General features: G+C 37.2%; 1 protein-coding gene across 1 annotated transcript in view; it reads left to right on the top strand.

The window, feature by feature from the left end:
• The window catches only part of LOC149274292 (sperm-tail PG-rich repeat-containing protein 2-like), a 164,074-nt gene that overhangs the window by 13,752 nt on the left and 122,583 nt on the right, over positions 1 to 27,739 (top strand). Inside the window, exons 6-7 of the mRNA XM_089505676.1 lie at positions 21,404 to 21,519; positions 27,575 to 27,686. Of these exons, the coding sequence (XP_089361802.1) occupies positions 21,404 to 21,519; positions 27,575 to 27,686 (228 nt within the window). The remainder of the gene's footprint in view (positions 1 to 21,403; positions 21,520 to 27,574; positions 27,687 to 27,739) is intronic.

The following is a 27,739-nucleotide window of genomic DNA, read 5'->3' as shown; positions in this document are numbered from 1 at the left end:
GTCCCGCTTTGGACACCTGAAATACTGGGGAGTCATAAGTCATCCATGCCACCATGCTAGCCTGCTGAACAATTTAGACAAGGGGAGTGCTGCTCTGGTGAATATTTCAAAAAAATAAATAATCTGTATGGTATGGGGCTGGGGAAGGCTTTTTTAAATTTCGGCATCCTGAGCTGCAGTGCTTAAAGAACGTTTCAAACCCTGCACCAAACTGTTAAGAAAAGCACCGGGTCTACACTCTATATCTTCTAAAGTCTGCCTCCTCAAAAGGATGTACAAGCACTTTCCTTTCTGGATCTTTATTTGGAAAAATACCTGTGTGTAAAAATAATTATTTCCAAATGTTGGGAAAATATTTATGGACTGTCATTTAAAATTACATGACAAAACTTTCTCCTTGTACTGAAGAGAGTTAGGAATATAAGACTCAAATTATTTTTTTCCTTAAAAAATGTAATTGTGTAGCCTTCTGGGCTGACAGACCCTTCATGTACTTTACAGTCATAATGTAATAAGGAAATATTTGCAGCTTAAAGTATAGGATCTGTTTCTTCGGTCTATGTACATGGAAAAATAAATCACTTTGAAGATGTGAAATTAAATGTCTCGTAGTGGTTCCTGCTGAGACTTGCAGCGTGCATAATTTACACTAACTAGATAGTTTACCCTACAAATTCTTATGTCATTCTAATCCTACATTAGATCTTCATTGGCCTGTCCTAGTAAATGAGTTAAAGGGCAGAGTGCCATGGACTCAGTAGGTTGTAAGACGATCAAAAAAAAGAGTCCTCCATCAAATAGTTAGCAAAAAAAAAAGCATTAAATGAACTCAAAAATTGGAGTTACATTAAAAAATTAAAATGTCTCCAATATAGGTAATTCAGTTAAATGTAACAAGTGCATGTACAAAGGGACAGTTGAATGTGCTGCTCATTTATGAATCAGTTGCTATAACTATTCACTGTATACTTACTGCAAATAGTCAACATGGTTTATTAGTGGTTGGATTTCTTAATTATGTAGCTAGCTAGTAGATAGCTGTATAACCTTTTGCAATGTCAGTCTAAGCCAGTGTTGATTCACATATTAGACAGTGGGGGGCAGTAAAGATCTACTAATGGAACTGTATTACACTGTAAATATACTGAATATAATTGTATTGTGAACTAAATATTGTTTCACTGTTTAGCAAACATATAATATATATATATTTTATATATATATATATATATATATATATACCACCTGTTTTTGTTTGCTTATTTTAACCATATATTATTAAATGAAAGTATTTTCTTCTGTGCAGTGTGCATAGTTTTTTGGGATTAAGAGGTACACATGTCTTTAAAGGTGTGATCAGAAAACAAAATCATAGAGAATATAACAAACAGCTCCAGATGTACATTGCATACCACATAAGCCACATCATCATCATGCATCTGATATCTCTCTAGGTGCAAGTGAGCAAGGAACTTTACGTCTGGACCCACCTTTACGCTTGGGGTGGACCACAAGAGATCCCCAAATGGGGGCATGAGGGACAAAACGTATCTCTGGAGAAAGTTTGCCTCACATTTTGGTTCTGGAATGCCCTTTTGGGCAGGATCAGGCTAATATGTGGATAGAGATTTTTCCTGTATAGTGGCACCATACGTTTGTGATGCCAATGAACGGTGACACACCATAGGAAAGGCTATTAAGTTGCTTTTTGCTCTCAGTTGAGTTGTTCTCAGACCCTTTTTTATGCAGTTTCACCCTTCACGGATCATTTGGGGTCCACCACCAATGTTAGTATGAGTCCAGAAGTAGACCACCTTGCTCACTTGTGGAAAAGGGATACAGTTGCACCCCACCGATGAGGCCCATGAAGGCTGAAACATATCCGTGGTTGTTGGTTCCTTAGTGTAGAGAACGTTTGCATGTCAGCAGAGTTTTTTTTCTTTGGAATATCCCAAGTTAGGTAAAATCTGAGCTGCTCCTGTGTGGATATTCACCGTGGGACAAGCTATTAAGCTGCTGTCTGTTCATGCTTGAGTTGTCAAGTTTTTCTGTATGCAAGGTTACTCTTAGGAATAGATGAGTCCAGATCTCGTTGCTCACTTATTCCTAGAGGTATATCATGTGCACCCCACTGAAAAGGACCATGGGAGCTTAAATGTGTGAATAGGGTTGTTGATTTCTTTGTACAGAGAACAATTGACTTGCGTTTCAGTTCTGGGCTGCCCTTTTAACCACGATCAGACTGATGTATGAACAGAGATTTTGTTTTCACCTTAGTGGTACAAGTGAGCTAAAACTTGAGATGCTCCTGAGCACGAAATCACTGTAGGACAGACTATTAAGCTGCTGTTTGTTCTTAGTTGAACTGTTTTCAAACACTTTTGTATACAATTGACCCAGAGAATTATATGAATTTCTGAGAGGAACTCAATGTGTTGGTGCAGCCTGCTTACTATCTATAGAAGCCGTTTAGGGCTGCCATCTTTCGGTGAGCAGTTTCCTGGATACTCTTTGAGAGATTGCACCTAGGAGAGCAACTGTGGTGTAGCCATGGGTTGGGGTTTTACTGTTTACAGCTAAATGTTTGGTTTAGTTGAGAGAAAGAGGATAGACAAGAAAGAAAAACAAGAAAGGATAAGGGAGACCAGCGAGAAAGGAGAAAAAAAGAGATTGAAAAGTTGGGAAATACAGTAGATGATAGAAAATGGAGAGATAAGGAATGGTGAGTGAATAAAAACAATAAGAGGAAGAATTGAGATAGAAAAAAGTGAGAAAGAAAGACAAGAGAGAGAAACGAAAATAGAGAATGGAGAAAATACCAACTAGATCTAGTGCGGAAGGTCCTGGAGGGCAGCAGTTGCCCTTAAAGAACACCAAAGGGCAGAACACTGGACGATTATGACCCCCTGTGTGCTGCTGCTCAGTGGGCCAGTTGCAAAGGAGATCTCTCATCTCCCCACAAAGCCCACTTACACTATGGAAGACTGTGCCGTGTCATATTCCTATGCTCCACAGTAAAGATGGTGGCTGGTAAGGGATTACTAAATATGCCTCTGCATGTACACCTTTATTCTGTAGCTGAACTTTTCTCCCACACAATAGTGCGTACATGCACGGCTCATCAGCTGTCTCCCCCACCTCCATTCCAAATTTGTTCCAGGGTCTTGCTAAGTGTGGAATCCAGCTGTTTCTATATATCCAAAGGTTACTTGAAGACTAAAGAGGTAAAACTAGCATATGGGTTTAACACCTTTTTGGGTGTTTGATTTTGTGTTTTCGTATATATTGGGTTATTTATTGAAAACTTAAATCTGGGGACCTTTTTATAAAATTAGTTATGGATCTTAAGTGGGCTTACCCACAGTCCTCTTGGTAGTATCAAATAATGCTATCCACACGGTGCCTAGGAAACTCCATAAAAGCCAGATTGAAATGAATAACTTACATACATATATTTTCCAGTAATTTTAATATACAACGTTTATTAAAATGTTATTGTTTTTCCAGACATTTGTTAGTATCTTTGGTTTTTTTAAATCTCTGTCAGCATGTCATAGCTTAATGTTGATTTGGGACATTATGCTTAATAGCTATTGTTCAATTAATGTTGACATATTGATGAGCTAAGTATGAATCATGGGTCTTAGGAGCTGTACTGTCTCTCTGTTTGTTGCTTGGTTCACTGGAACTGAAATGTATTTGCTACTATCTGCCAATTTTTTTACATGCTGGGAATTCAAAGTGCCTAAAATACTTCCCACTGGCCAGCAGAAAGCAACCAAACCATGACAGCAATATTGGCAGAAAATGTGGAATGTATTTTTTTGAATTAACCTATTTTAAGCCAATTTGGTTTAATACTTTGCTGTACTTCATTCACTTTCCTGATTTTTTTTCTATTCCTTATGATATAGGCATTAAGGCCTTAGTTTATACCTACAGTGGATATAAAAATTCTACACACCCCTGTTAAAATGCCAGGTTCTTGTGATGTTAAAGAATGAGACAAAGATAAATCATGTCAGACCCTTTTCCACCTTTAATGTGACCTATAACGTTAACAATTCAATTGCAAAACAAGCTGAAATCTTTGAGGGGAAAAAAACAACTCACAATAACCTGGTTGCATAAGTGTACACACCCTCTTATAACTGGGGCTGTGTCAGGGACTGGGTCCATACAGACGACTGACGACTGACCCAGAGCACCCAAAGATTGTGTTCAGGAGTTATTGTCAGAGTCGGACAGGGCCTGGCAAAGCAAAACTTTTGTAATTATAAAAAGTTACAAAAAAGATTTGTCAATCTGAGTTGGTTGCTCATTTATTTCGATTTATTTAGAAATAATCTAGATTCATCTGGAGAAATGTAAAGATTATATTAAATGAATATAAAGAGTCTTCTGACTAGGGAATTTTAGAAGGAGATTTCCTTCAGTCAGGGGGGGTGGTGGCCATCTCAGGTGACCATCTCAGGTGGTGTCAATTGAATTGACGTAATTGAATTTTCGGTGTACCGAGTCCTGGCGCTTTTTATTGATTCGGTATCTCTCTGGCTGCTCTGACCTACAGCGAATTTGGTATGTTCCTCTGCTACCTTCCTGTCCACACTAGTGACTAATTTATGATTGTTTTTAACCCTTTGCGTGTGGACCCAATCCCTGCACTGTGGAACCTCCTTACTATAATTGACCAGCGTCACTTTATTCTGAGTGACGGGTCCACCACCCCTCCTTGAGGATTTCAGTGGGAGGACCCTAGAAGATCCCTCTCTCCCTATGTTTGACATAGGGAGAGAGGGAGGAAGGGACTGCACTCCCCACAGAAAAATGAATTTCTATAGTGATACATTTGTCTACTGTTGCTCCTTGGGTCAGATCTTCCTAAAAGGTCCATTTACACTATGACAAACTGCCATTTCGGCACAGCTTCCATATCACTTTACCTAGTGCTGCACACTGTTGTCTATACTTCTCCTCTCTCAAACCAATACCACCAATTGATATGCGTGGAGAATAATCCGTTCTGCGTTGTGTATTAATGATAAATGTAATACCCTTGTTACCTCCTCCAAGAACTACATATAACCGTATCCCCTTTTCCAGATAATATATATGTCTAGTTCTACTAAGGTTTTCTACCTGATATTACAAAACAGCCAACCCAAGATTCTTACCAGAGAGAGAGCTTTAATTAGAATCTACCCAGATTAATGTTACAGCAAAGACAAAACCAAAGTTACAGTGATATACAGATGACAATCATTCATACCACTCACAAACATCCCATCTATCTAATATCTGCTGCTAAGTCTGTATGCTGTGTGGGTGATGTGCCAAAGGTGAGACTCACCAATCCAGTCTCCTTTTCTATGTGTTTCTACAATGTCTTTTTAAGGGATTTCTCTATTGATGTGTAAATGAGGTCCCTGTCCTCTGTTCCCAAGACCCCACCGTGTGATGTTATTGACTTGCTATGTTTCCCATGCCTATCTCCAGGTGATGCATTTCCTTCCTTCTCTACATAGTGTATAGGTGTGATATCTTCTTACAGCTGTCTTTCCTGTTACTTCCCCCCTAAGTGGCTTGCAGCTATCATACATACATATATACACACATAAACTTAATCAAGCACATATTAATTACAAATATACATACTTTGTATTTACCCCAACACACACCTTTGCGTGCAATGAGAACTGTGGCCCTATATGCACAAAAAGTGCTTACTTCACTGGGGCTGCAGCTCCCTGCCCCCCCATGGGTCTCGCACAACTTTTTATTGTTCCCAAATACAATCGTTTTAAATATCCTTGGTCTGTTTGTTTGTTTGAGGCAGACACATCAAAAACCCCAAACAAAAGAAAGTTTTGCTCTACTGAACACTAACTATACAGATAACTTAATCCTATCCACAGTTGGACGGCTTGTCTGTTTACCAACAAAAATAACAAGATATATGCAAAGTATGCAGGCACCGCTCAGAACATCCAATTCAGCAGCCCTCTGTCTGCTCCCTCTCTCTGCTCTCTTTCTCTCTGCCTTCTCCCTCGCTCTTTGCCTGCTCTCCACTCATCCATTAATGAGTGTATGTAGGTGAGCAAAATTTGTAAGTTTGGAACTCCCCAACCAAATTCCTTACATGCTTTATCTTAGCTACATGTAAATTGGAGAGTGGAGCACTGGCCCACCCGACTCTCCAAATGTTCCACCCCAAGGACTGCACCCAATTCATTAAACAAAGAAAGACATCTGCCGTCGGCCTAGTATTTCCAACTACTCAGAGTAGACACTCTGCAGAATATACAAAGATGCATTTATATATGTATATATATATATATATATATATATATATCCTCCATTACCACCTCATATATTCCATCGCAATGAAAGATATTTGCTAAATTCTGTGAGGTAATTTTATGGTAGGATACTAGACATTATTTGCATAAACAGATTTTTATTGGTCAATAAATACATCCCTGGTGTCTAAAAATAAAAATAACAGAATCTAATATATTTGAGCTAAGTAGAGTGTATGCTTCATGAGGTAAATGTGCCTAATTATTTCTTCAGTCTGCTGCTACTCAATATGTTCTCACTTCAGTGGCTTAGAACATAGAATAATAGGTGGCCTTGGATCCCAACTCTAGGTTATTATAATTATTTGTTTCAGTCTTCATTTTCTTATAGTCATAGTTCCTTGTTTTGGTGAATGTGTTAATATTGCAGTGTCATATGAAACGGCGGACCCAGAGACAACAAACCCAAGCTTTTATTTGGATGATGAGCTCACTCTTGATTATCATCATTATATTATATAACATAGATTTAACGCAACCTAAATTGTAATCATGGAAATTTTAGATCAATAAAGACTCTACATTTCCAAAAAAAATAGCACTTCGAATTCTAAATAACATGTGCATAGATCTCTATTACTTTATTAAAAATACTTATTTTATGCTGTGAACATACACATTTTCTTTTTTGTACATATTAGTAGCATCTTTATTGCCATCTTTCAATGAGGTGTCAAGCATAAAAAGTTAAGGCTAGCAGAGTTCTAAACAGGCAACGGTTCCTACTCGGCAACTTTCTCGTTAAAGAAATCAAGAACAAAACAAAAGGCTTGACTGTGTTTATTTCAAGAAAGAACAAACATTTTGTATATAAAGCATGCTGCAATGCAGCACAGAACTAAAACATCGACAGTTGTGTTGTATCGAGTGCATACTGTGTTACTGTAAATAATATTGGAAACGGTAAACCTTAGATATCAAAACACTTAGACATAAGTACAGTAAGTACTGTCCTTTATACATTGATGTGAAAATGTAGAACAAAGAAGCAACAGTAGTCATGTCAATAGCAAAATACCCCCCCTATATGCCTCCTGATTTACCAATGCATCCCTAAACTTGTCCCCATGCTCTAGACTCTCTGGTGTCAAGTGGGGCAGCCGTTGAATGCGTGATGCGCGCAGACAACCTCTCCTGCTACCCGACACTTCCGCAGGGGCGTCTATGAAAGAGCACTGGCGTGACGTGCTCAGTCATAGAAGCCCCGGCGGAAGTGTCCGGTATCAGCGGAGGTTGCCTGCGTGCATCGTGCAGATGTTCACCGGCTGCCAGAGAGGAGGATCCAGGTCCCCTGCAGCGCTGTAGGGGATCCTCCTCTCTGGAAGCCAATGAACGTCTGCGCGATTCCAGTAGCACATACGGTATTACAAACAAAAGGGGTTATTATTATTATTACCTTTTATTTATATAAAAATGTACACAGAACTTACAATACATATATTCAAGGGGTATGATGAAACTAGAACTGAGTTGATTGGATTCATTGAGGAGCTTGACCTCCTGGAGGCTGTACAATAACGGAGTAGGATGGATGTCCCACTGTTCAAGAAACCAGTTACAGAGGAGATCTTTGATCTCTCGGGGTGACCACCCCTAGTCAACCATTTTTACTCTTGGGGTGAGTGCATGAGAGTTGATAAAGGGGTTGTCTCGGCTATCATATGTATTAAAGTGCATATGATGCATGGAACATTTCTTTTAAGAACTGATAATACAGAAGGATGCAATGGGGCACAAGTGTGGTTATTTGACCTTCTTGGTAATATGGAGGACCTTGCAAGTAGTGAAGCTGTGATTATAGTGTGAAAATAATAATAATGGTGTAGCCCCTGTGACTATGTTGTAAGGGATCCCAGTGCATTTTCTTTTTGTAGAGTTTTCTATCTATAATAAACTGTTTAAGAAAAACAGTCTGTTTTAGTGGCCTAAAATGTGCTTATTTTCTTGCATAACAATGTTCAAAAATGTAGTGTGAATAGCTCTAGATTCGATGTGACTTTTATTTTAAATTATTAATCAGTGTTTTCAACAACCATAAAACTGAAAAAAAATAATAATCACATGCAATTATACTTTGCACATACATCTATTATTAATACACTTTGTTAAATTTAATAGATAAATAATAGCTTTATAGCACATGTCATATCAAGGTGAAAAGCATCCTATTGTTCAGATGGGATACAGAAAAAATGAGCAGAGTATTGAAAGGTCTAGCTGATTTTGATCAGAAATTGTTCATTGATGCATAAAATATCCAGAATTTAAGCTACACCAGCCTTAAAGACCCGTGAGAAAATTGCTTTTTTATGATTTCTGTGTATTTTAGCCTATGAGTTTGTTAATATTTTATAAGAAAAATATTTCTTCTTCTCGTAGCATGTTTCTCAAGGAAGATGGTTAAATTATGTCATGGTCACACAGAGATAATTGAGTGACATCGCTTAACCTCTTTTCTGGTGAGAAGTGTTACACATCAAGAAAATGTTTTTCAGTGTGAAAAAAACTTGCTGAGAGTTATCTCAGCACTCTGTCTCAAAGCTTTAATATGACCCAGAAGGCAAGGGGTATGTGCTATTAAAAGGTAATTATGAACATTTTTTTGTACAATGTACTTTTAACTGTTTGTGCATATGCATTTACCGCTGAGTTGCTAGATGGCTACTAGTACTGGTAAATATTGTGTAATAAAGGCATACCTAGGAACGCTCAGGGTTTGCACCGGAGTCTGAGGGTATTTTCCCCAATAACAGGGTCTCAGGCTGAAGTTGCAGATTCTCAAGGCTTCACAGTGTAAAGGTGACTCCTTTCTATTCTACACTAATATGACTCCCAAATGGTGCCTGTAAGTTATGTTTGATATCCATGCTTAAATGCTTATGACAAGTGAAAGTTTCCATAAGGACTGCTATTAGAGCCATGTGGTGAACACATTTGGCAAGTCAATGCACAGAATCTTTATAATGGGCTATTAAAGGGTTAATAGTATGAGGGTCAGCTCATTTAGAAAGCTCCCAAGCCTACATAAAGGAAAGAATCTAAAAGAGTAATGCCATGGGATAGGAAAAACATTCTCAGGCCTATCCTATCCATTATTTGAATATTCCCCTCCCCAAACCTGTTACACCCCCCCACACACACACACATACACACACCTGTATATATTAGGCTGCTCTATTTTTTAACCTTATTTGTTAATTCCCTTGGTCAATAATATGTCTGCAGCCATGCTGAGAGGAGGGGGGTTAAAAAGGAATGTGAAGCTACAGAAAACCCACTGGCTTTGACATACTCTTGCTCTGTTTGTTGCAGACCTGGCAGATAGTTTCCAAGCTTAGTAACGGCATGCTGTCACATACCACCCAACTCTCTCACTTTGTGCAGGACAGTCCTGATTTTGCCACTCTATTCGGCTCTCCCACCAAGCTCTACCTCCCAAAGCTCCGGCGTCCCGACTCTCCGGGGGTAGAAGCTGGGAGGCATGCGTTGCCACCATTCAAAAGCATAGTGAGTGTGCTGCGTGATCCCAGTGCATTCTTCTCGTAAACACTTGTCCATGCCAAAGGCAGAATGGCCCACGGTGCATGGTACCATCACCCTGAAGGGGTCAGGCCAACGAGCTTTGTAGAGTATGTCACACAGGTATACAGCAGAGCACAGGGAGAACAGGGGATGTGCTTATCAGATTAAGCAGAATGAAACTCATATATAACTTTCACATACTTTATTCCTTTAAAATGATTGATGAGTGGGTCGCTGGTTACAAAAAAATGTTTAAGAAAAACTAGTAGATACAGATACAAGGAACAAACTTCCATCTCTTACTTACAATACTCAATAGTTTGCTAAGTGGCTTAACATTTCTGCTCCATATTGGTATTTAAGATGTTTTTTTCCCCCTACATTTTATATTGAGCTAAGATTTCACCTTAAACTTAAGCACACCTAAGGTAAGTCGCACACAGTATAAGATGAAAGAAGCCAATATAAATGTTTCACACTCTTTCATTAAGACACCCTATAGAGCACTCCGCTGTGAACAGGCTCCAGGCAGCTATATGTCAATAGCTCTTATAACAACACTATCCCATTGATAAGCCACTGTTGCTTTCTATAAAATGCTACACAATAATGTCATGCAGTTTAATTTTCACTCTCCGAGCTGGATTTAAACACATATTAAGAAAGCATTCATTTTTTGTTTAACACTAAATATTCAAGTTTTTTTCTAGATGGACCTGGCTACTGTTCCAAGTAGCCCTTCCATATATATTGCTTGAATGCCAGACTGAAAAATGTGTATTACATTGTCCCCCCCCCCCAAGATTTCATAAAATTAACTTTTTATAAGATTTTTATAATTGACACACTACTGGCACCTGGAGGGTTAAAACAGCGAGATTCTACTCTCCCTGTATCTTCCCAAACGTTTTAAATAACATCTGCATTTACTGTTATGACAAGTAGTTTTAAACTACTTATATAGCATGCTTTAAGGGACAGCCTGTTAAACCTAATGAAATGGATACATCTTTTATATTCCATTTCCATTATATTGCTTTGCACTCTTGATTTGATTGCCCAATGTGTAGCAGCCAATCTATAAACGTGATGTGACAAGGAAACCATTAACTTGCATGTAATGAACCTCGTGGCAAAGAAAGCTCTATTGTGTTGGGTGGAATAAGAAAATGCCCATATATCATATGTAGCTGTGTATCTCAGTTATTATAGTGCATGAACATGAGGATTTAAGAGGAATAGGGTTTATTCTTCTGGCCAAACACTCAGCTGCCTGTACTTGATGGCATATTAAATTAGAAAAAGTAAAGGGTCATGCTTGGAAAAAAAACTTTGCATTAATTAGGCAATTTAGCAGAGGTAGCTAGGATTACAGAGACCCTCTGTATGCGACCGTATGAAATCCAACAGGGCATATATTTTTATACTTGGGACATGTGTTTGGAAAGGCATTATACATTAAACCCCTGTGGAAGGAAACATTTATAAAGTTTATAGGTTGTCTCCCGTGGTTTTATGCTTTTCATTTTGAGTTACCTTGAAAGTCAATGGCGTAATTGTTCTAGTACAGTAGGACGTATTCATGGCAGTGGAGGGCACATGAAGTTTGGAATGGCTCAATCACATGTACTTAAACAAAAATACATTTTATTTTAGAAATGAAACGGATATTAAAATATCAGCCCAGTAATAGACTGTTACCAAAGAAGAGATAGCTGTATACTAAAATATGCAATGACCTGCAACTTCACATTAATTTATGGACCATGCAATCTAATGTATTTTAAAGCATTACAGAAGTTTGTGCAATATTTTAGTCTCTTTTGTTCAATATACCCTGGTATTCTCTTGGCTGCTTCTTGATGATCGACTGCTTATTTTGTAATTTAACTGGTTACAGTTGGTGCACAAGCTAAAGAAGAAGAAATAATTACTTGCATGCTCCAAGTTCTCAGAATGTGAAGAGATCTTTGAGGAGTTAAATATTATTACTGAAATTCAGTGCACAGTACAAAATAAAAAATGGAAACTGATTGTACATTTTAAACAAATCATGATGTCCATGATTCTGGGTACTGTTATAGTAGCAAGAGGCATATTTTCTAAATCTTGTCTTGGGGGGTGGACAGAGACAGAAGAAGGACCCTGGCATTTAAAAAAAGCTTGCAGAAAAATAGTCCCAGGTCTAGTGGCACACCGGATATATATATTATTGATCTCTGGGGGTATACCTATTTTTTGGCTCCTAAGACATACCAACACACAATTTTGTGTAGTCTTAATTTACTTTGGTTAATATTCTTTACCTTTACCTCGACACCTGCTGCCCTGTCTTCTCGGTGGTAAGATTTGATATTATATATCAGAAGGATGGGCAACATCTCTTATGTCTCAGAAGAATGGGCGGCTCTGGGCGCAGGTTCTATGGAGGCTAGGCACACATTTCCATAGTTGAATTGGCCTGGTTACAAGACTCCGATCTCAACAACTGGCTTGGCAGCAGTAGTGTGCCAGAAAGCTCAACATTATGCAGCTGGTGGTGGAGTGCATTAAACCATTTGTTGGACAGATGTACTACACTGTTGTTCCATTCATAGAACCTTAAAAATTGTTGGACGATAACAGACATTTGGCCAATCTCATCAGTCTATATTTTGCCCTCTTTAAGACATCAGACCTTCTTATACTATGTTTCGAAAAGCCTTCTGCTTATCCCATTCATTCTTAAATGCCTGAAATGTATCATCCCCTATCACTTCTGTTGCAATGCTGATCCACTTTTCAAGCACATTTCTTGTATCACATTTAAAATCTGTTGGAATCACCTGTGGTTCATAATTTTGAATTCCATTAGATGTGCTCAATGGATTTGTGTATTAAATGTTGTAAATGTTGTGTATTAAATGTTGTGCAGTAAATGTTGTATTATCTATCAAAACTGTTTGGATGTTTAGTTGTCCTCCATATAGTATTATTTTTAACAAAATATTCAGTTGTTAGCTACAAAGTCAACCTTATACATACAGTAAGAGTACCAGCTCAGTACATGCATTATGTTTTCCTAGTTTCCTCAGGTCTCTAACCACAAGTCTCTATTTTGTGAGATTTCCCAATTAGTGATAAAGCATGTGATTAGGGATTTGTAATTAAATATGATAAATCACATTATACTGTATCAGCCAAAGGTCCTCTGTAAAATTTATTTGATATGGTCAAAACTTAAAAAAGTATTTTTGCCGTATTTATTCACATAGGTTTATATTTAAGCAGTCAGTAATGGAGGCCTACAAGTCCCATTCTCTTGTCTAGGTAATGATGGAAATGTATCTATTTATATCTTTTCTGTTTCTACTACAGCTACATGATGTGATATGGGGAAAGAAAAGTATCAACTACGGTTAAGGTGTAATGAGAGATGAAATACTTTGGGAATAAGTTTAATTTACGCTGTAGCTCAGTTGTTCTCAAACTGTAGTCTGCAGATATTATTATGAGGTTACCTAGTTTTTCAATGGCAAGCACAGGTGAACATAACAGGGCATAATGGCATTCCATGGTAATGTCTGGAGAAGGGGTACAGATAATTGTAGATATTTCAGGATGACTTAACTTACAGTGATTGAAACTTCTTCAAATAATGCATCCATTAGTGTAATTCTGTACAACTCTGCCATGTAACTGTCGCTATGTTAAGTGGAGTTCTAGCTAACCATAGTACTGCTCAGTAGACGGCATTTCTTTTGTGCTGTTAATTCTGTTAATGGAATATAAGTTTGGGTAAATGATAAACGGGGAGTTCGGAAAACAACATATCTCAACATATCTTAACACAAAATATCACTGGCCCCTAAGATCTTTAAGGGGTCCTTAGGTTGATAAAAGGACTGTTACATAGAGTATATTTTCTTAGTAGGAGGTGGGTGAGCAAAGGAGGCTGTTTGCAACTAGAAGATTTTGTGTTACAGTTGTTACAGTTATTCTGTTTTTTGTTTTTTTTTGCTTTTTGGGATATAGCATATGTAGTGTTCCTACAATCCAGTTACCAGGATTAGTCATCAGGCACTAAAAGCGTGTGAACCACAGCTGTAGAGGATAAATGTAAGGTTAGTGGGTGTAAGGTGTTATAGGGGTTAAGTTGAGTTCCTTTCAGTGTTACTTTCACAAAGCCTGTATTACAGCCCTCATGTACATGTTGCCAACCATGCTATCTGATCTCGTAAGGGCCAGCAGTAAGGGACAGAGTTATGAGCCAGCAGGAACACAGTGTTATTTCTCAGCTGTGTTCCTCACAATGGGAAGGTCAGGGTGAATCTTGTGATCTCCCCAACCAACTCACTTTCAACCAGCCCAACAATGTTCCTGTCTAAATAGATAAACAAATGCAACAGGGCAACCTAACTTTGTTCCTTCAAAGGTGAACAGTCCTCCAAACACTTGCAAAATACTCTAATTTATTTTATTTTAATTAATTTCATTTATTGTTGCTCAGAGCAATGCATTGTTGTAAAATGCATATTTATAAGGGGTAATCTTTACATGTTGATGCCATTGCTTCATTACTTGATGCATAACATCTCAAAGACTGAGCTTATGGTTATCCCGCCATCCCCTCTGTCCACAATTCCTATCATCTCTATCACTGTTGACAACTCCACCATCCAACTGACCAAATTCGCTGCCTTGGTATCACACTTGACTCTGTTCTCTCCTTCATCCCTCACATCCAGTCCCTTACCAAATCCTGCTGCCTTCCCCTGAAACATTTCTCCTGAATTTGCCCATTCCTTATACAAGAAACAGCTAAATCCACTCCCTCGTGATGTCCCATCTGGACTAATACTAACACTGCAGCTAAATGAATCTTTCTCTGTTTCTCATCTGCTGCTTCACTGTGCCAATCACTCCACTGGCTCCCCATACCCTCCAGAATCAAATTCAGATTTCTGACCCTGACCTACAGAGCCCTTAACAACTCTGTACCCCCCTATATCGATACCCTTTTATGCAAAAACACCCCTAACCACCCCCTTTGTTTCTCTCATAACTTTCCTCTATCTTCTTCCATCTTTATCTCTTCCTACTCCCGCATCCAGAATTTCACCTATGCTATACCCCTTCTCTGGTATTCCCTGTTCCATCAGACTTTCTCCCTCCTATGCAAATTTCAAAAGCTCTTTGAAAACCCACTACTTTGGAGAAACGCACAACCTTTCCTCATAACACTCTCAGTCAGCATCCTATTCAAGCCATCGGAATGTTCAACAACCTCCCCAGCTCATCCAAACTCGGCCAACTGATCCACATCCAAGTAGTCCTCTCCTACTGCTTCACTTCCCCCTCAACCACCAACTAGATTGTAAGCTCGCAGGAGCAGGGCCATCTCCTTTTCTACCAGTTTGTTACTGTTTGTGATTTTAAATTATTCTATTAACTCTGAAGCGCTATGGAACCTGCTGGTGCTATATAAATAATTGTAATTTAATGTGATTGATGGGCTGCATATTTTTTAAAGAAGTAGGGGGTTGACAGAACATTTTGCAAACATCCCAAACCCTTAAAAGATGCCTGAGAAGGATTCAGTGTTTGAATGACTGCTTGCTTTTTTAGTCATAACTTTAGATTTTTGTTAAAGGAAACAATAAAGAAAAAAGTACACCCTTTGGTATAAAATAGCATGATAATAGATTGTTCAAGCAAGCCACATTTGTATTCCTTCCAGAGCTAAGGGTTTTGAAATTGTATTTTTGTGTATAGTAAGGTATTCATTTTACTCCTTAATAATATAAGTGTCATTGAAAAGACTTATAAACAGACTTGAGTTCTAATACTCATTCGTTTTGACAACTCCACATGGAATAAAATGTTGTATTTACTATTGAATACACCCCTCAGATATTTATCTTATGTAAGGCAGGCAATTGGGAGACAGCATTGAAATGAGTTACATTGATATCCATGTAAACTATTTTAACATTTCAAACCCAAGTTTATTTAATTCATTACAATTATGCACGGATGCTCACATTCCTTGGGGGGGGGGGGGCAACAGTGAAATTTAGCAGCTTTAGTGGGGAATGAAAAACACTAGCAGAGAAAGTAGGAAATACAGAAATGGAAAAATAATGATAGGAGTTAGCATGTCCCACATTTTTTCTTTGATTTGTTAACTTTGGCAGACAAATTGGTATAGATAAATCTTTTCTCCTTTTTTCTTTCAGCTTATATATGTATGTATGTATGCTTATCTATGCTTATGAAACCTAAATCAGGTGTACTTGCTTGACATTTAAATTCCCTCATGGTGATGTAGGGGTATGGAGGGGGAGGTAGTGACGGGCTCAAAATGCATTGTTTTCAATGGGTTTAGGGACCGCCCATTGTCCTTAAGGGGTTAAAAAATGTTTTTGAACAGTTGATCACCTCCATGCCAAAAGACAGAGGATGTGTGATTCAAGGGCATATGTTGTTCAATGCCCTCAAGAGTATTTTTAAACTCCTAACTCCCATCCCATGTGGCACAGGGTATGGGGTACAACTATCATGCAGTGACTATTTAGTGAAGATACCTGATCTGGTTATTGGTTTACATTGAGGCAAAGCCCTACAGACAGTTTGCACAGATAAGCAATCTTACTGGAAGAGGTGTTTTACAGCACTGCATTGTAGGTTCATTTTCCTTGTCAAGCTAGGAGCTGCAAGTTTGCTATAAGAATAATGTGTCTGGAATACGTTTTTGCTGCTTTAGGTACATCTCTGCAAAGCGTGTTCATTAAATTTTCACTAATGACATCTAGCACTATGACTAATTTAATTAGAAAGCCATCGTAATGTACCTTCATAAATTCAGATCACTTATTTCCGCCTTTGTTGATGTAGTAACTTGCTATATATTGCCTTTGCATATAATGATTCATCAGCGCATAGGAGGAGAATTATTTGTGTGGATAGTGGCCAAAACAGACTTTGCTAACTGAATATTAAACATGATAAAAAGCAGTGTTTACCTCTATTCATATACATGCATATATATATATATTTAAAAATGTTTGCATTTTGCATTTTTTTAAACTATTTTTTTAAGTATTATTCTCCAAATGTTGAGCGTTTCTGGTATAGACTAGCTTTCCATCATAAATACCAATGGATATTCTAACTGTCCTACCTAGTGTGATGGATACTCATTCTGTGTGTATAGGAGTTATTGTGTACCACCATCAGAAGGTCATCACACACATGTTTCACATTTTCTAACACACTCACAATGTTTCCCTACCTTACTTCTGTCTCCTCTTCTGCAACCCATTCTTCCTCCACCTTTTCTTCTTCTGTTTTAGTCTGTTTTGCCTCCTCCTCTGACATGCATGCTCACATGCACTTATACATAGACATTCATGCACACACACACTGATACATAGACATTTATGATTACATACACATTAATGCTCACATGCATTCAAACATACATACCCCCTCCCTCCTGCACCTCCTTAACGCTTCTGCTTTAGGTCTGGCTGCTCGATGGGTCAGTCCACCCTTGCTGTTAATAATGAAAAGACTAGAAACGTAGAAATTAGTATTACATCCTGAGTAGGGATGTCAGAGGTCTTCAAAGAATGTGTTACTCTACATCTACGAATACAAGTTTACTAAAATGTATCACAGACCTCTTTAGACTACAGTGGTGCCTTTCATCAGTTTAAAAACAAGGGTTCATAGAAAAATGTACAATTTTACAATCTCATGTTTATAGTAATGGTGTGATTATGTTCATAAATATAGAGATTATTTAACGATTATCATTGGCATGGCAGGCTATTACATTATATTTTAATATAGCAGATTCCATAGAACTTTTACAATTGGAGCAGAGTGAATTTTAACAGCAACATTAAAATTGACAATATACAAAAACTGACAATACCATTAATACATATTATGACGTGCTGGTACAGAAGTAAAAGATGGCCCTGCTCTTTTAATGGTGCAAAGTTTGTCCAATACGAATAAGGGATCACTGTATATAAAAAAATAATGTACCACGTTTCTAGAGTTAGCATTTTGTCCTAGAAATGCTCTTTAATAAAATAGTGCATTCATATACCAAGACAGGTCTGAAATTGGAATAAGTAATTTAAGCATACGCTTCCTAAATACACCAGTGTCAGCTTTGCCTATTTTTGTACAGGATTTGGTATACATCTGCTTATTTTGTTTACTTATTGTAAATGATTACAGTAAATTCTTAGATATGTAGAAGACCCACTCTTAATCTAGAACCAAACTTCATAGAAAACTTTACATAGTATGGGGGGGTAAAATTGACTATTATACCTGAGAGACGTACTATGTACTGAATGCACATGTACTGTATGCACATTTTCTTGTAATAGCCCCTCGTTTTGAAGAGCAATTTTTTACTTGCCATTACAATGGATGTCTAAGGGCTGCCAGCACTGACGCTGACATATGAGCTACTCTTGAAAGCATACAGGGAAGTACCTGTGTGCAGCTATAGTGGAAAGCAGTCCATTAGTGCGTGAATGAAGGCACTGCAAGACTTCTAATTCTTTACGGAATCTATTTCCATATTTAATTGTGAAAAGTCAGAGGGAAAGAAAAAAGTTGCAAAGCACCTCTTCATCCATTTCATTGTCACCGGGAGTAGCGATTAGTAATTCTTCTTGGAGTTATATTACAATTTTCACTTAACATAATGTAGTTCCTTGCTGAGTTTGCTTCAATTAAGCCATATTTTATTTGGTAATGACTTACCAAGTTGACAGTGACCTTGAAGTGGATGTTGTCAACACTTTCTGGCACAAAAGTAACTAGTGATTTAAAGTTATTAATAAAGCATCCATTTATTCTTTTTTCCATGTCAGTATTTTTAAAAGGCTATTTAATTCAATTACGAATGTGATTCTTTTTTTTTTCCACCTGAGTAATGCCTATTGCTTAGGCTTACAAGTTAAGTAGTAGTCAATTTATATTATTTTAATGCAGTGATTTCAACCGTCATACAACGACATAGATTTATTTTTATGTGTTCATTTACCAAGGAATAGGTTCTCATTAGAGAAGGTTGGAAGGTTCCGATAAAATTGATGTGCATGGACTCTGTCCGTGAATCAATATAAGCTATATGTCCGTAAAATCATTGTATTAGTTAAACATGAAAAGAAAAGAAAAAAAACAGAGTAAGCAGATTTATAAGAATAGTTAGTTTGCCAGCATTATTTTAAATAAGCGTGACATGCACTAAAAACTTATCAAGCTATTCAAGACTAAAAGAGGCTTATCTCGGAATAGGACATATGCAAAGCAGTACAATTTCTGGCCAGTTATCTGGTTTGACTCATTTTATGTGATACAGACATGGCGGGACTATAAAAAATGATGTGTGGGACATTTTGACTTGTGTACTTATCTATCCTGTGAAATTTTGACTTGCCCAACTTTATTTTGTGTTCCGGGGAACATACCACAGAGACTCAGCTGTCTGTAGAGCAACCTCAGTTCTGCCCTTGTCCCACTAAGTCTTCGGCATCGTCCGCATTTAATGCTTTTTTCATAATACAAAATTCAATGGAGATGAATCTATTTAAAATCATATTCATATTTCATTAAACATAACTGCCTTATTTTTTTTTACATTTGAAAATATTCATAATGCCTTACTTAATCCCAAAGGTTTACAAAGATCATGGAGCCTAGAATCCTGGAATAAATGTAACGGGCGTTTTAAGTTAATATGTGATTTTCATGAGCTTGCAAACAACTTTTTTTGACTCAGTATGAGCCTAGTATGGAGATTCCTTCCATGCCATGGTGGAGAGACAGTATTGATCACGTAGGCTGGAGCATCTCTGCTCATTTCAGACATAAGCTCCCAGTTAGTAAAATGATGTTGTCTGTAAACAAATACCTCTTTTCTGCTTGTCTACCTCCTAACTGCACCAAATGTTGCTTTAGAACATTGGCACGTAGCTAGATAACCTTCTAATGTACAATATAATTCAATAAGTGCATACTTTTACTTTTCCCTGAAATGTCTTTACTTCTTGTTATTTTACAGTATAGTATAGTAAGTTTTAAAAAGTACAAAAAGGACATGCCAAGGTATGTGTGCAGCCCGTGCCATATTCTGCAAATATTTTACATTCTTACAATTTCAATGATGTCCCATTTATCACACCTATACAACAAAGTTCCTAGGTTCGGCAGCACCTGTTCTTCCCATATGCTATAAAATGGGAACAGACAACAGTGTGTAAATCACTCAGCTGGTGTGTGGATTAAATAATTGCTTGAAAATCTCAGTTGTCCCACAAATGAAAGAGTATCATTGTCCGGTGACATAAAAAAGACCCCAGCAGCCTGTTTGGGGGGCTAAGCTTCTTGATGCAAATGGACCCTAATTCACTGTTAATGACACTTGTAATATTTTGCTCATTGAGTGGGCACTAATTTCACATATTCAATAACATGTTCAACGATGCATGCATTTGGATCTCAAACAGGATAAACACATGGGGTATGAGTGCTAAATTCTTGATCTCTCGTTGCTAATGATATGATTCTGTTGCTTTTACAGCCTGTACGTGGCTCTATAATGAGGGGTATCCCTCTCATGAGGGGTATCCCAATCATAACAGTCTATTAGCCTGCAAGACTTTCAGGCTAAAGTATAATTCTGAAAATCTAATAAATACGTCCTCCTTAAGAACCACGAGGGTCCAGAACAGGGGCGGATCTAGACACACACTAATACACTCAAGCTCTCACACTAACACAACCAAACACATAAGCTTACATGCACACGGTCACTAACACTACTGGGCATTCAACACTAACACACATGCACACAGACACATACACTAACATACCCACACATTTACACTAACACACACGCAGACATTCATACTAACACCACACACCTCGACACTCACACTAACACACATACACACATACAAAACTTTTATTTGTGTTGTAGGTATAAATATTTTATATAACGAAATGATTTATCTATTGAATTTTAATTATTACTACTAAAACCTGTACATCATATTTATTTTATAAACTTAAAGCTTTTGGTCCTATTTGCAACTCTACACACGTCGTGTCTAAATTTAGTTCAAGGGGTACCTGTCTCAGGAGATTCCGTGTATTTACATGCACAGGTCCGGAGGTACAGCATCCAGTTTGTGCTTGATTTGACAAGAGATTTGAATTAGCTATTTTGGCAAAGATGCATGGAGATAATCCATGGTATAGTACTGTGATCATCTCGTTCAGTATCCAGCAGGGCCAAACTGAGGTTTATTGAATATACAACATATTATTACTTTGTAGGATCTCAGGACAGGCTCACTGTAAGTGATTCTCAGACATGGTTATTGAGTAAGTATGAGCAAATCTATATTTTGAAATGCACATTTGAAGCCAATTTTCCATGCAAAACAGATTCCTACATGTTAAAATTATACATAAAATCACAGATATTGCATTTCTTTGTTTAATAGAAGGATACATATGCAACACTGAAATATAAAGGCGTGCATTTTGCAAAGTATTCAGGAAAACGCACAGAATTTCGGAATCAAGAGGGACCGGGTCCTGGTGAATATGACATAGATCCGTAAGTATATGAAGTAATTATTTTTTTTCTTTTGTGTTTTTTTTTCCTTCAAAACATTTCATTAACTCTTACATTGTTCTTAATAAATTCTCGGCTATATGAATTTCCTAAAGAGAGAATCATAGATAATATTACTTCTTTTAGCATTCAGAGCTGGCAGATTTTATTGCAATGTGAATTACAGTCTAACATTTAACTGCAACGGGTGTTGTAATAGTTGCTGTCAAAACCAGTTTGCATATAATGCATAATGGATAATATAGCCTTCATAAAGAAAAAACCATACTAAGGGACGAGAGCCAAAACATTGACGCCAAAATGAGCCCTGGAATCATGCTGTGCTTCGAAGACAGCAAAAATAGATACGTTTGTGTTAGAAAGAATCCAAGGATGGTCGAAAAAACCACACTGTTATGGCATGTCTGGTACAGCCGCACAAGATCTTTATTTTACTCAAGCTGCTAATAACACAGTAATTTGCCTCTAATTATTTATTATTCATTGTATCTCAGTGTGTGTAGTTAGAGTTTCTAAATAATAAACAGTGATGGAATGTCTTCTGCAGATCCCATTCATTTCAATGCATCCCACCAACCTCTTCTAAAATACGTGACAAAAAATGTGCTTTTTTTGCCCACCCATTCAATTTCTTACACTGATGATAAGAAACAAACTGTTCAGCAATTTTTTATGTTTTGGAGGAGATTAATTTAGCAAAATGCAAGGGCTATACTAGATGAAGTATGTGGACAGTGGCCTGAATAGCTATAAAAGCTTGGAACGCCATCTTCCCTACAAAACTATTTATGAAGCTATATACAAATGGTAAAACTTATCCATTCTGATTTTTTTACATTTTAGGTTTAACTTATCTTTAACAATAATTTAATATTCATCACCATGGGCTTGTTTATAAATGGTAGCTAGCAGCTATTTTGCTTCCTAATATCTTTGCCAGCAAAAGCCTTGGATAAACTGCTTACTTCAGAAGTTGAGTGATTACCTTATATTTTTTCTTTCATTTTACTGCTGTGATAGGAAGTGGTGTCAAATAATTCATGAAGTTATTGATTTTTGTGCAATCCAAAAATGTAAAAGAGTTCAGGAAACTAAATAATATAAATTCATTATTTTTGATGCTCTTATAACATAAGGTATTTTCAAAGTTTTGCCATAAAGGTATGAGATGCTCATCAGACAGCTGCTTCATAGCCTGTCCTAAAGTGCGTCCCATTTGGGAGCATCTCAAATTTCAGCTCTCGTGCCATTACAGAGAAAAAAACTCTCCATATCTAATCCCACCCAAAAAAAAGCCCATAACGAAAACGCGAGGCAAATTTCCTCTGCCCAAGGGAACCAACAAACCCAGATTTACGCTTCAGCCTTCATTGCCCTTGTCGGTGGGGGACGTGAGTATGTCTTTAGGCACAAGAGAGAAAGAAGGCCCACGTCTAGACTCACCGTACACACCCACCACAAGAGATCCCAGAACGGTGAAATGCCATACAAAAAGAGTACGAAGTACGTCTTGACCTTGATAGGCCTTGTCAGTGGGGTATGCTTTTGTAAGTTTGCCCTTTTGGGTGGGATCTGACTGATATGTAGATGGAGATTTTTTCTCTGCAATGGCACAGGAGAGCTAAGGTTTGAGATGCTCCCATGCGGCGATACACTGTAGGACAGGCTATTAAGCAGCTTTCTTGGTGCGTTTATCATCTTTTTTTTGTATGGCATGTCCAAAGGGTTAACTCTAGTAAATCTAGTAAAGCTAATAAAATGTTCTGTGGGAATCAATGACGGGACCCTTTTTTAGTTCTTGTTTTGCTCAATTTCAAGGACTACATGTGGGCCTTCGGACTGTTGCTTTGCCCAAAATGCATCAAATAATTGATTTTGTTGCTTCTAAACAATATGGTCACATTCGTTATCCATACACCAAAATAAGGTGTTGGACTACTTCACAGCAGAAGTAGTCAATAATAATGATATAATGGGAATTGTCCTCCTCAAATTAAGGATATAAGTTATATTACATTTTATATTTCAGAAAGCAAGTTTGGTAAAGATGATACCTTTATTGGCTAGCAGACGTATAATGAATTGCATTGCTTTCGAGACAATGTAGGTTTCTTCTTCAGCCAATGAAAGGATCGCCTTTACCAAATTTGTTTTATATTTGTAAAGTCATGTGTACCCTCACTGTCTTTTAAATGTCTTAATTTATTTCCATATAATATAGCGGCCAGCTAACTATTCCCACCTTTATCAAGAGGAGAGTCCCTGAGTCTTAAAAATTGTTTTATTATCTCTCTTGGCTGAAGAACGCTCAATGCCCTTAAGCCCCTGTTTACCGCTGCAATCCTTGATTGTTTCCAGGTGTTCTGATTTTTTAAATTATTTTATGATACTTTAATATTGGGAGACATTCATATAGCATTTACACATTTGTACAATGTGCTGGCAAAAGACAAGGTCAAGATGACCTAATAGCTTTAAATAATCATCAAATAATGTGATATGTTGCCTTATAACTATACCTGGAGAATTCCCAGGGTTTCCATTCAGGGGTTCTCCCTCTCACCTGGGGGGTTCAGGTTGAGGCTAGCCATGAGTAACCCCAGTTAGACTTTAGAGGGACTTCAAGTGGGCAGAGAGTAGGCAGCAGTGTACAGAACCATTGTGGGAAGTAGGCATGACCAACTGTGATCTTTTTTCTGTATGATCTGATCTCCAGGGAGGCAGCTATTCCTGGCATTCATACAACATTGAATCATAGTTATTAACTCAACTCTGAAGAAACAGTAAAATTATTTTAAAACAAGATATTCTGATTTTTATTATTCTGCCAAATATAAATGTTTTAAAAATATCATACTAATATGATATTTCTATTGCATCATTTGGTGCAATTCTACCACTTGTGTGATATAAATATTTTATTGTACTCATTAGAAATTAATTATTCATCTTTTGTTTTTCATATTCAATTTGGCTTTCAGTTCTCTGATGCAAAACAAGTATTTTATATTGTAAGGCACAAGGTGAGCACATCTGTGTGTCTATTTAATATACAAATAATGCAAAATCATGGTCATTATTTCTGGAAAAACAACTTATTTACCATAAGTGGATTCACATATCACGCACATGTTCTGACATATTTCTGGTGAAGCCACTTCTTTACGACGAGTGGATTGATTTTGCTGCTTTGAAGTCATGCATTCTTTAATGTAAACAGTCCATCATGTAAATAGTCAAATTAAGACTTATTCTGAAACGGACACAGTCAAGTTACAAGTGCTAACTGCTCAACATTGTGTATATGTTTAGTACATGTCAGTTTGTATCACCGCACAACAAACTTTTCAATTTTCAATTAAATTCACTGCTTGTGTAAGCAAAGCAAACCTTCGAACAGCCAATTGAGATCGAAATAATTCAATCAGCTGTAATCATGCTCAACAAGAGATTAAAGGGGTACACTTACCAAATATATATATATATATATATTTATATATATAAAATGTAATGAGGAAGAGTAAATGTCTGCATGTAGTGTTTATACACAACTGTTCTGATGACACTAAAATTACATTTGCACTTATTGTAATATTTTAGAGTTTCTTGATCCAAGGAGAAATTCAATTGCCTTTTAGAGTCAAGAACAAATACCCTGAATGGCAGAATTTGAAGTAACTTAATTTTTTGCCTTCTTTTGGATCAAGAGTAGGAAGGTTAGGTAGAAGGGTTGAACTTGATGGACTTAGGTCTTTTTTTCAACCTTACGTACTATGTAACTATGACTAGGATCAGATTAAAATTAAATTATTGTTCTATTTTCTTTTTTAAAACAGTACTAGTTTTGCATAACACAATGTTTTCAGGCAGCTATATATTAATCATTTTATGTGTTCCAGCTCTGCTATTTAAGTCCAATCTACTAGAAAAACTATTGCCTGCGGTAAATGACAGAATGGTAGAACGGTTTACCTAGCTGGACAGTCTGTTTAACGCAACGTTCCTATGAAGGAACAGACGTCATTAGAATTGTCATAAAGAATGAGCTTGGTGTGGTGTTTGAGCAGGGAAAGTCACATAACTGATAACAATGGCAGCCTCTGGGTTTGCAGATAAAGGAAGGGTAATGGAGGACAAGATATAAAGGTATATGTTTGTCAGTGCTAACCTACATTACTGTACACAGCACTATATTTTAAGCTCAAGGAGAAAAATATGTTTTTCATGAAACGTCCCCTTTAAAATGTGTCCAGATCCTCTTGATACAAACAGAAACTGAAATACAATCTTAACATGTGCTGTATATATTTAAAAATCCGCACATTATCAGCATAGGTACATTACAACTGCTTGTAATCATTCATGTTAATAATTACTGATGTAACAGTGACAATAATAATGCTAATAATTATTGATACCCCCAGATTTATTTGAAAAAGTAACAACATTGAAAGGATTCTTTCAAAACCCCTTTTTAAACCTCTCTACCTTCAACCTTGCTGAAAGCCCTCTTGTAATTTACGTAGATACAGTTGTAGCAAGGTGTATATCATCTCAGTAATGGGGCACATTTTCTGTCATTTAACCCCTTAATGACAAAGCCCGTACATGTACGGACTAAAAATGCATTGTTTTCAATGGGTTTAGGGACCGCACATTGTCCTTAAGGGGTTCAAAGCAAAGCAATTAAATCAATTGATAATTATTATCATTAGTATTTTTATTGTTAGTAGTTATTTTTAAATTAAATCAAATCAAAATCAGTATTGCATTAAATTTCATCTTACAACAGAAGGGTAAATTTGTGTTAAAGTGTATTTTGAGTCCTTTTCATACATTTTAAGGGTGCATTAATTGAGCTACATCTGCTTTTGGAAAGCCTAGAAAATCAAACTAAAATGAATCATTTTAACATGCGCTAAGTTTCTGTACATCCCATTGAATTGCATAAATTGAGATATTACCATTACTCTTCATTGTAGAATGTTTTAGCGAGTGTGGTCTAGTTTGTGTGATATAAAATTTGATTTTATATATATTGTGAACTTTATATAATTTACATCCAATGAAACCAATAAAGATTTAGACTGATAATTGAATTGGGCCCCATATTCTTGTATGAACTACAGTGTGTTGTTTTAGAACAAGATCTTAGCTAACTGTCTTGACCCTGGACATCTCAGATTAGAGGAAACGCCGGTTAAAAATGCTTATTTGCTTAAAATATACCTAAAGCACATTTACATTTCAAGTATTCTGTATTTCAAGAGACAGAGCCTCTTTGGGATATACTCTGTCCAGTGGGATATTCTAATTAGGCAGCCTTATTAAATCATACTTCCGGGTGTTATCAATGACCTGATACCAGCTGATGCATTTACTACATAGAGAACTGTGTCTAGCTGATACAGTCTCCGTAGTGCTGTACCTGGTGCCACGTGTCCATCTGAGCAGAGCTTTGGAAAGACATCATAGTCTGGTGCTCAGTACAATGGATGGCCACCAAGGTAGGTATAAAGGATCTGCCCTGTGACAGACCTAGGGCCATGCCGATCATAAATACATTACAATTTGTGTCTCGTTTTCTCTCCCGGTGTCCATCTTTTCTAGGTGCTCATAGTGTTTTCAGGATATGAGTGCATTATGCTCCACAGCCCTAAAAGTATTTATAAGGTGTGGAGTGAAAGCAGCAAATGTGTTTATAAATTAGTGTTATTAAAAGACTCAGTAAAGCCAACCTCTAGCCATACTTCTAAACACAACCCTAAAAGAAAAATGTCCCTCCTTGGCAATTTGTTTGAATGGCGGAGTAAGGGCTCCCGAATGGGTTAATAGCCGTACTTCATTTATGCATCCAATTCCCCTAAGAGCTGGCTCATTGTATCATTCCTTGTAAGTGCAGATCTCTCAATTAGAGAGTGATTTGGCCCTTATTAGCTACTGTAAACACAGAAGAGAGAGGCTTTCATGGCACTTGTTTAGATGTCTGAGCAGCCTGCACTACAGACTCATAAATCTTTCTTTGAACTTTCTAAAGGGAAAGTGCACTGCATTATGAGAATGTCAACTCTAAGAAGGAAGACAAGAAGAAATATGAGCCATTCATTCCACGGTATCACGAAGTAATCGCATTACAGGAAGAGAAGAAGGTAAAGTCAATTTGGCTGTTCATAGTACTTAAATAAAATCATTTACTGTTAGA

Source organism: Sceloporus occidentalis, unplaced genomic scaffold, assembly GCF_023333645.1.
Source record: "Sceloporus occidentalis isolate IW3139 unplaced genomic scaffold, rSceOcc1.0.p SCAF_338, whole genome shotgun sequence".
NCBI lineage: Eukaryota > Metazoa > Chordata > Lepidosauria > Squamata > Phrynosomatidae > Sceloporus > Sceloporus occidentalis.
Note: the sequence above shows the minus strand (reverse complement) of the source record. Positions and strands in the feature narration are given on the sequence as shown.